The sequence below is a fragment of the Ornithodoros turicata genome, chromosome 3, assembly GCF_037126465.1.
Source record: "Ornithodoros turicata isolate Travis chromosome 3, ASM3712646v1, whole genome shotgun sequence".
NCBI classification, from domain to species: Eukaryota; Metazoa; Arthropoda; class Arachnida; order Ixodida; family Argasidae; genus Ornithodoros; species Ornithodoros turicata.
In genome coordinates this window covers 16,448,803-16,459,832 of record NC_088203.1, presented here as the reverse complement: position 1 = coordinate 16,459,832, position 11,030 = coordinate 16,448,803, and the positions used below count along the sequence as shown (strand labels likewise).

General features: G+C 44.1%; 1 protein-coding gene and 1 long non-coding RNA gene across 2 annotated transcripts in view; one reads left to right on the top strand and one right to left on the bottom strand.

Moving 5' to 3' along the window:
* LOC135387752 (uncharacterized) overlaps positions 1-11,030 on the bottom strand; it is a 155,426-nt gene that overhangs the window by 75,144 nt on the left and 69,252 nt on the right. The window contains exon 5 of the mRNA XM_064616850.1: positions 707-950. Within this exon, the coding sequence (XP_064472920.1) occupies positions 707-950 (244 nt within the window). The remainder of the gene's footprint in view (positions 1-706; positions 951-11,030) is intronic.
* Positions 2,767-4,735, top strand: LOC135389960 (uncharacterized). The gene is made up of 3 exons (XR_010421634.1): positions 2,767-2,867; positions 3,020-3,158; positions 3,831-4,735. It is a non-coding gene; the product is annotated as an uncharacterized LOC135389960 (long non-coding RNA).

Below are 11,030 nucleotides of genomic sequence, written 5' to 3'. Positions count from 1 at the left end.
TCGCGGAGTACTGAATAGTCTAGGGCTGAGGACTCGCTGCCAAGGGGATGGTACATTCGACGTAAAAACTGGCTGGGAGTGCGGTCACCTAATTCTTCTGTTTTAAGCAACTGCCGTAATCTCTATTGTAGAGACTCGGAGAGGCGTTTAATGACCTGTGTCTTCAGGGTGTCGTAAGGGTTGGTATCGGGAGGTTTAACGACAATGTCGCGTACTTCAGCCATGATGGATATGGCTGAAGCCAGGATATGGTGGTACTTTGACTGCTGGCTGGTTATGTGCCGTTTGGCGAATTCGGCTTCTACGAGGACGAACCAGAGTAGGGTATCATTTGCCCAGAAACTCGGCAGCTTCAGTTCTGTGACATTGACCTGGGGAGGAAGGCCATACTGTTGAGAAGCTGTTGGAGTTGGGGATTGAGCCATGGCTGACCAGTGATGGTAGAAGGTGCGGGCGTTCTGTCGGGTCACCAATTGTGGGAGCTAAGATAGGAGCGACTACAAGGGACTAGGATAGGGCGAGAAGCGAAGATGGTTTTAATGGAACCGGGTAAAGCCAGCGGCCAGTGTGCGTGAGATGCTCTCTTCTTCCTTGAGCAAGGCACCGATGGCACTACTAGCCGCCACAGGTGTATTTCATCCCACGAGCAGAAACGGCAACGTGCACAGGTTTGGGTGTATATGTTTTGTGCGTTTTGTATGCTCACGTTGTTGTGAAGTCCAAGCCATACATCGTAGTCGTGGACGCTATATTCGTTACGATGTTCTTGTGCCACAATTGTAGACCCTGGGACAAATTGGACGCAGCCAAACTATCCTCCAAGCCCGTCAGGTTGACGTCAGGAGAATCCGCTGATAAAACTCCCATGTCACATCGGCCAGTTTCGCAGAATCCATCGTCCAAGATTCGAAATAAGGTTCTACTGCAGAGCAGGAAATTGGCAGGCAGCGCTGGAAAGGCAGAAAGTAGTACAAGGTTCGGTAAGTAAATGTTGGCATCGCAGTTTTTGTTACTAATCATACCGCAATTGCAGCTGCTGACTCCGTGAGCTGACTTTACCGTGCACTCAACTTGTTGAAGGCTAGCCATTGCAAAGAATGATGCAGTTGCTGCTAATAAATTCGTGTAAAGTGCCGGCACGTATTCCTCTTTCGCTTCTTCCTTGTCTATTTGATTCACTGAGGAGTCACGACAGATATTTGTTGTGTACTTTTTTTAGTGCACCGGAGTGTATCGTCTGCACTTACAGGGTGATTAGCAGTGAAGCTGACCGAATACTAGAACATAATTCGCAGCACTCTCGAATGCAGAAAGCTTGCATTAGATAATGCTGAAAGCTGACATGGGGCCTGGTGTACGCGGGTACCTCGCGAAGTTCAGAAGAACGACATTAAAAAAGGTGAGGCACCAGGGGCGATGAGTAAGAAACTTGCGTGCTAAACTTGCGTGGCAATTGAAATTGCCACAAAAACGCGTACGCCTCCAGTTTTCAACAAATCAGGAAAGCGAAATATATAATTCTGCATGGTGGCTGATTCCGAGCGTCCTTACTCGCGGAAGAACCGGAAGTCTTCGTGGCACCGGAAGTTGGGGCGGGGTCTTGTTTATGTTTACTCGAGAATGGGCGCGTTCGGCTGGCTCCCGAGCGCCATATCCCGGGTTCCTAGGGCAACGTACCCTTGGTGTCTCCACTTAATGGTGTTTGTGAGGCTATCCGGAAGCCGAGCGCCAGAGCCGCTGACCGCGCGCCTCCTATCGAACTTTTCTTCTGTCGTCTGCTTTTAACTAAACATAGCAGTAAACCATAACAGTCCTCTGGAATCGTATCACTATTTACCGCCGACATCCGATGATTCCGGAAACACAAAAAGCATGGGCGGTTGCAACGTGTTGTAACGGTTGCGCCATTTCGAAAGGCGGCACACCGGAACATGCGTCGAGCTCCGGAACTGGCCCTGCTCTTCCCCAGCGTTCTCCGGCTCCGAAGAAGGGGTGCGCAGGGTGCACACGGGAACGTGCACCGAAAGTCACTTGCACGTGCATGGAAGAGGGAACGTTCCCGGAGCACGAACCTAACGCGCCCGATGTCATGTATTGGAATTGAGCTTGAACGGCTTCTTGAAAGCATTGTCCTTCACCAAGCTTAAAGCTCAGCTACGCCGATTTTCGAGTGTTACAGAATGGAATGGTACTCACACGATGTGTTCATAAGGGAACACTGATTATGTATGCAAAATAGTTATCCCAAACTCCTCGCGGTTTTCTGAAAAAGTGAATTTTTAGTTTCACTGACATCCCGTCTTGTGTCCCGCAAACCCTGTGTCGACGACACATTCGAGGTCTGCCCGCGCTCCGGCTTGGCATGACTTTTGGCTTGGTTTCTTCCGCCAAGCCGGCCAGTTTCTTCTGCCGAGCCGTCTGCTGCACAGTTCGCTATTAGGGAGCCAGTATATTTCTGGACTTCACTAAACCCATGAGGAACGTGAGTTTTGCTTCCTTCGACTGCAAAGCATTTGCTAGGCCAGTACAGACTTCCTGGTGTGATTCGTGTTCTGTGCTGCGTGTCGAGAATGCGTGAGCGTTTTGCTCCCGTCTGCAAGAACACTTCAGCATGCAGATCCAATGTTTCAAACCACAATTTTCCGAAAGGCGAAAGAGAAATCGATTGACTGCAACAATCGGTTACAACTCCGACTGGGTGCCACCTTCGAAAGCAGTGATTTGATCTGTTCATCTGGCTCATACGAATGGTACGGAAGCAATGCGCAACTTGTTTCACAAGAAGCCGAAGATGTCTCGTCCGGGATGCTGTGCCAACCTTATCTGCAGCAGGAGATTGCAGGGGCAGGACTAGGCAGCAGATAAAGGTAAGACACGTAATGTTAGACAAGTCAGTCATGCGTAGAAGAGAAAAATACGCTATCTGTCAGTTACTGCTTCATCCTTTAGAGATTACGCCCCAGCGGGTGTATTCTCAGTACAGATTTGGAATTGCCTTATTTGTTAAATGATTTCGCAGGCATTCTGGCACCACCGAAAAGCTTGCACTCCACGTCTCAACTATCACCGTCTGGGTTTCAAGCTGAAGGCTGTCACCAGTGCCAACCAGACGCCCCTTCAAAGTTCATCTGTTTTTCTTGACGGAACAGTGACACCTGGTACTGAGACATTTCATTTTCTGATTAATCAAGTGCATTCTATCACTTGTGCTCGACTTCTTGTGTTCGTATACCCTTGCTGTTGCTCGCTAGCTTGGAACAACCATGCCTGAGGTGCCAGCGCTTTCAGAGTACATTTAAGCAGTATCATATGCACGGCAGCACATCTTGTGTATTTTGAGTAAAGTATAAATTCAATGTTGGCTCAGCTGTTGTATTTTGGTCACAAATAAGGTGTTCTTCCAGAGCGCTCAAGGGCAGTTCAAGCAGTTTCATGTGTGCAACAGCACATACTTTTTCTCAGTTTTGACTAAGGTAAATCGAAATCTTCCAGTTGATGTCTTCCGGTCATAAATTATGTTTTTCGAGGCATTAAAACGGCATCATGTGTGCAACAGTACATACTTTTTCTCAGGTGAAGTAAGGTAAATCTGTCCGCCGTGGTGTTCTGGCAGTGCAGCAGAAGCTTGTGTTGCATTCAAGTGGTATTATGTATACAAAAACTTGTTTTATGCCTTTCTGTAGCTGCTGTACTAATATTGTGAGTACAGAGACATTCCTGCATAACATATCGGAGCATCTTGTGTGCTGTTGTTGGTATGATCTGCAGCAGTATATTGATAATGTTAATTATTCAATGACTTCAGCTAACATTTACATTCTTACTTCCAGGTAAACCTGTCACGCAGATGCCCTACCCCTTGGTATGCATAGTTCAAGATTGTACCGAAACAATCCACCTGGAGTATTATTCTTCAATTGGCAGTGGCATTACTATCACAACACACCACATACTGCATGTCTATGGTGTGTGTACAATGCATCAAACCTATTCTCAGGTACAGGCCAGCTGGTACGCAATTATAACATGAAACAACTGACACAGAGACCGTAAAGTCATGCCTTTTCCTCCGTGCCTCGGGTTTCATGTTATTATCCTCACATGCAGCTCAATTCGCCTGTGCTGTGCAGCATGAGCAAAAGCATATATTGTTTGTGGTCACATGACACGGAACATAAATACAGTGAAACCTTCCTATGTTGGACACCCGCGGTGCAGCCGAAGTGTCTCCTACTTATAGAGGTGTCCGAGTTACAGAATATGACGGGAACAAAAAATGGAAGAGATCACAGCTGTGAGAAATGTCCCCCTTCTTCAATTTAAGGTCCTTAGTGGTACCTGGTGGTGGTGCCTGGTAGTGGTACCTCTACCCACTCTTCACTGATAATTATTACTGATTTTAGTATATTCAATTCCGTTCAGATTCTACTCAATGGCATTACCTCTGGAGCTTTTCGAGCAGCAAGGACTTGTCTCTGAAGCGTCAGCTTACTTCTCATAGCTTTGGTGCAGTGCTCGTTCAAAGGCTCTAGACAAACTGAAGACAAGTGCTCACATAAAGAATTACAATGTAGACTGACAGCACTTGTTTTTCGACTCTAAAAACTAAAGCAACAAAATGCTGAGACCAGTATAGGGGAAAAAAGGGGCAAAAGTCAAGGCCACTGGCTCATTTTGGGTCTTTTTGGTGCAAAGATAAGCCGATATTGAGGTAATTTGGCCAGGGTTTTGTCAGACTTTGCAGGGAAAACCCTATGCTACTTCCAAGATAGGGAGGTGTCCGACATAGAGAATTTCGTCCCCATGTAGTTTCAGTGGGAGCCTGCCCGTGCAATGAAATCATGGGGAGTTGTCCGAGGTAGGGAGGTGTCCGACTTTGGAGGTTTTACTGTACTATACAGCATTCTACATCATGTAATCTAACAGTTGTTCACGTTTGGATATTTTAACCATGGAATTTACCCTGCATGCACCATACCATGTCCAAACACTAACAACTGCTAGAGAGCAGCATGTACTGTTTCCGTATAGCACTTATGGCTTGCTTCCTGTGATCGGAAACAGTGGTCTCTTTTTTCTGCTACAACCAGTAAACTACAGTAAAGATTTAGAAAGACTGTGTCATACCATAAAGCACTATGGGAAATGGCAGTTTGAAAAACTGGAGAAGACTGTCATTAGAATGAAGGATATGTTCTACGGTGAAATTTTTTGCAGTGTGTGCTGTACCATGTAATGCACTGCAGGCCTACCACAGTATGGTAACGGTCTGAATACTGATTTGCTCAAAAAAGGAATATGTGCGTTTCTTGTACTAACTTCCCCTTATGCAAAGTAGTAGAAAAATGTTTTCAGCCAATGGGGAGGGAGAGGACATCATTCTGGAGTCTCGTTGACCTACAATGTGTCGTGTGTGAAGGTCATTTTGAAGGGTGTAGGTGGTACAAGACGGTGTTCCCACATTCTTGGCAGTGTTGACTAATAACCATAATAAAGTAGAGGGTACATTTGTTGCTTCATATATTTGTGTCATGGCAAAGTATGTAGAGATACATCTGTCTCAACATGCAGGTGACAAAACTGCTTTTTATGCTTAAACTATGACAAATAGTTGTCTCTTCAGCACCACTAACCATGTGCCGGCCTCCATGACATGTCTGTGACATTCTAAAGTGATTAACATGTCCCATAGATGTGTGCAATGCTGAAGATGACTGTGTACCTTCTATGGATTCTTGATTCAAGAAAAGTACTGTGTGATTTGCTAACAGCGCCTGGCTGTACCTCCACAATTCTACATAAAAATATGTAAAGTTTGCCAAAGGAAACATCATGAAGGTCCATAGCGAAAAACCCTGAGACGAGGGATAGGAAGGGACATACACAATGTCTCAACATAGCGTGTTTATGTCCCTTCTTGTATCTCCTCTTCAGATCTCGCCATCATGGACACTATCACCAGCTCGCTTGCTGTTGAACCGTTCTTTCAACGATAAGGGTCACTTTCATGGACTGGACGGCAGCCAACATGCTGTCAATAAAAACAATAATGGAAGAAGCTCAATATGATCCTTAGGCTGTGCATGGTCATTGCTTTCTGACAAATGGTGACTTAGAATTTCAGGACAGTGCCTGCAGTGGTAGTATTCTTGTGTTCTCACCCTTGACGCCCATTGTGTGTCATCAGTCATATGCACATAGCTAAAACAATGTATATTTGTATTTCTTTGAATACAGTTGGTACAGCACATTGTTTTTTTACATGTTCTTTGGAAAGTATAAATAAAAAAATTCTCTACTCTGCAAGTCTCCTGTCAGCTCTACAGAGCAGCTTCGAATTTCACTAGAAGCCACGTGTGAAACCTAGACCGAACTAGTAGTGGTGAAGGTCCATATAGGTCATAGATAGATACTATTATTATTATTAGATCATAGGTCAGGCTTAGGTCCTGGTTGGTAGCAACGCATTTGAATCTTATTAAAAATTGGTGCAGGAGGTGACCAACGTAACTAAATCCACCAACTGACTCTCACAAATTTTGTGGTGTTATACTTTTGAAACAACATTAATATACCGCAGTGGTCTTTTCTCCTTTGTTCCTTTTAACCTAGAAATATTAGGTCTTCGGCATCACCAGCCTTAGTTGCTGAGCATGCAGTTATTTACACTGAGCACTGCAGTTTCATATTTGTTTCTCTGGACAAGCAAGCCCGCTTCCCCATTTTGATAAGAGTCTTTCAGCTTTGACAGGGCATTTGTGGACAAGGAAGACATTTGGACTATTGTGTATTTTGCTATGAAGTGCACTGTACGAGGCAGAGGACACCATCAACCATTTCCACTAAGGTTATTAAATTTGTGATAAAGTACATATACCTTTTGTCACTGACTAATTTGGTGGCAAAGTTACTTGAGTGGCAGTTGTGCAATTTTAAGCACATGTTTAAAAAAAATAGGATATGGGAAGTGCTGACTGGTTGAACATGTGGAGTACCCAGTATAATAATTGGGGGTATACGTCGCGAGACAACTGAGTGTGGAATACACAGCACAGTGTAATGTTCCTTATTCTGGCAATGTTAGCATGGTTCAAGTGGGAAATGTTGCACTATCCTTAATAACATCTGTTGGGCCCAGCAAACAGAGTGCACATACCCTGATCTGAAGACACTATGCCGAACTCAAAAGCAATATGAGATCGACCCGTACGTGTTTATCTGCGAAACTATTATGAATGAAATATGGCCTGTGTGGTATAGAACAATGCGCACACTCAAGTAAACATGCAAAAAATACGTATAAGGGCTCTCGACCTACATGCCGCGATGCGCTCTACGAGATCAACAACACACTACAAAACTACATCCCACACTTTTTGTTCGGGGCAACTCTAATGAGCACTTTCATATAACCGACGAATGGTTCAACGAATGCAGTTCGAGTGGTCACGATACATTCCTACGTCGTTCATTGCAGTCGCGCTATGATGCTGCACAATATATGTATCTCGTGTAACAAGCCTGGCAATCGCACGATGTGCATGGGCAGAAATACGGCCTTCTTTCTTTGAAGACCAGTCCTCTGCCGGTATATGCTCAAACGATCACCAAGTCTCACGTTGTTGCTCAATCGCTCCCATTCCTGCACTTGTAGTAAAAGCAGCAAACGGGTTGACGTGAATGGCAGCTGAACGGTTGAACTGCGAAGTTCTCGAGCACATAATCACAATTTCACGCCGAAAATGATGTTGAGATGAGTTCGCGGTTGTTGTTTCCATCGTTCAATAGTTCTCGGGATTACCTCGGACGAAACACTCATCGTAGCCGGCGGCCATAACTGGATTTCCTCGCAAACGGGAGAAGACGCCAGGGAAGTCGGAGAAAGCCTCAGCTTTCATCCAATCAGACGCACGATTCTCTATCTACGTAGATGGAGCAGGTTTATCCCATCTACGTCACAAAAATGGCTGCGCCCATGGCTTGTTTTGGTTTCTTTGATGAATTAATTTTCGTAATAGGAAGACAAAATTGAGAAACGAAGGTGCGTTTCGGGGGCAGTTGGATGTGCTCGTTCTGAATATCACAACCGTTTCAACACATCGGGAAATCGGCGTAGCTGACCTTTAAGGCTATATTGCCCACTTCCTCCGTGTCAACAACAACAAGAACAATTTTAGTTTATGATAATGAATGGGGAGTTTCTTGTTCAGGGACGATACTCTACTCTACACCCTTAAAAATGAACTTCGCAGCATAACACTTTCCTACAGCATTACACACGCACCATTACCCGCCATGATTTGTTGAAAATGGTGGGGGGGGGGGGGGGGCGTACGCCTTTTTTGTAACAAAAGGCGTACGAGTAGTAGGAGGGCTGGCCGAACTCTAGGGGGGATGAGTTAGCAACAGGGACCCCTGGGCCCTGCCCTGAGCCCTGCGCGTATTTTTCCCTGCGCGGCGCGTGTGGGGAGGGTTGTCCGCGCGCTTATCGGCGGGGGAGGGCTGCGCGTGTGCTCATCGTAGCGTATTTTTCAGCCTGGGCAGACTTCTTTGGCCGACTTCACATATTTTTCCGATACAACAGGTGAGCGGTTTACATGCCAGAGACATGCAAAGAAGGGTCATACACAAAAAGTACAAGTCAAAATATATTTATTAATGCCAATCAAGTTGAGATATATTTATTAAAGTCAATAGTGCTGGGAATTGTGATGCCAATCAGGTGAAGGAGAAAAACCCAACCGAAAAACCTTCAACTGTAATAGGGCGGTGTTCGGGTGGAGGGCTGATGTGGTGGGCGGAGCGTGACCGGAGGGCTGCGTGTGCTCTTACCATTCACCCTGGGCTGACTTCTTTCACCATTTTCCTACTTGGGCCGACTTTCTTCCCATGACAGGTGGGCGGAGCGTGACCGGAGGGCTGCATGCGTGCTTACCATTCACCCTGGGCTGACTTCTTTCACAATTTTCCTACTTGGGCGTCGCGTGCGTTTACCATTCAGCCTGGGCCGCCGACTTTCGTCATTTTTCAGTCTGGGCCGCCGACTTTTGTCATTTTTCAGTCTGGGCCGCCGACTTTCGTCATTTTTTCCGCCTGAGTCGACTTGAATCGTAATTTTTCCAGCTACAACAGGTGTGCAGTTTACATGCAAAGGATAGCCATACACAAAAGTACAAGTGAAAATATATTTATTAAAGTCATTAGGAATTATGTTATGACTCCGCGTGAATGGGAAAAACTTAACCAAAAATCTGAAATAGAAGGAACACAATACTTATTACAGGTATGATACATTAGCATTGAATAGGTATCACAAATCAAACACAATATTTTTATTAGTGGAAGTTTTCAATGAATCAGAATTGTCAGCGCATTTAATCAAAGAAGATATTCTTAATCAATACGATTGCAATCAAAATTGTATTATAAAACGTCTAATATTCCTATACGTGAGAACCATCAGTGCAATAGCAGGAAGTTCTGATAGTTGTATGCAGTTAAATGTGAACAGCAGAGACTCTGGAGGACTATGGATGATGAAATAAAATCTATACCACTATATTGGTTAATCAAAACAACATAGTAATCTATCATTCAGAAAATGAAAAAAATCAAACTCATCAGGAAATAGACACGTTAAAAATGAACTTCACCACATAGCACGCTCCTAGCCAACAACCAGAACAAAGAACGACACGAACACAAGAGGAAATAAAATCTATACCAATACAAAGAAGATATTCCACTTCACCACATAGCACGCTCCAAGCCAACAAACAGAACAAAGAACGACACGAACACAAGAGGAAATAAAATCTATACCAATACAAAGAAGATATTCCACTTCACCACATATCACGCTCCAAGCCAACAAACAGAACAAAGAACGACACGAACACAAGAGGAAATAAAATCTATACCACTACAAAGAAGATATTCCACTTCACCACATAGCACACTCCTAGCCAACAAACAGAATAAAGAACGACACGAACACAAGAGGAAATAAAATCTATACCAATACAAAGAAGATATTCCTAATCAAAACAACATTCAGTAAATCAAACTCATCAGAAAATAGACATGTTAAAAATGAACTTCACCATATTGCGCGCTCCTAGCCAACAACCAGATCTAATGATATCTGACCTGCATGATTTGTTGAAGACGGATGCCGATAGATGTATGGAAGACCACGGAACACGAGCGACAAGAGGAAATAAAATCTATACCACTACAAAGAAGATATTCTTAATCAATACGATTACAATCAAATTACAAATTGTATTATAAAAGTCTGAGACGTGAGAACCATCTTTGCAATAGCGTGAATATTTGTCATAACATTTCGAGCGCAATAGGGAATCTCAGTTTCATATACCAACATTACTCAACTTTTAATTTTTTATTAAGTGAACAGCATAGACGTAAGGAAATAACGAGAAATAACACAATCATCAGCTACAATTAATAGAGAGCCAAACCTGCACACCATCCAACACATAGAGAAATAATAGCTAATCAATCTATCATCAATCGTGGAATAGCACAGACTTAACGCTGAAGAACAGAGGAACACGCAGCGACACGTAAACATCAACAGAGGAAAATAATCTATCATTGAACCATCATAAAATCGATCAATATACAATTTTCATTCTAACAAACACTACGAACCTTGATGGAGGTATCCAAGACATAGGAAATATGCACGGTTTTCACTCTTTTCCTCAAAGCCGGGAGACTTTATGTCTATATCTATGTGACCATAGCACAGCGCATGCTTTATCACTCAAAGGGTTAGGGGCTATATTACTTTGTCCAGCAAACGGGGCGCTCTAGAGGTCAGATAAGAGAGTTCAAAGGCGATATAGTTTATTGTGCAACGCAAATAGATGTCGATATCACTCGCTGGGGTCACTATCTTTTCGCATCCTTTCCCTGAAACGGAAATCTTTCGTCAAAGTGGTTGACAAGTCGGCTAAGTTTATAGAGATGCGATATTGTTATTGAAGATGTAGAGAAAGTCC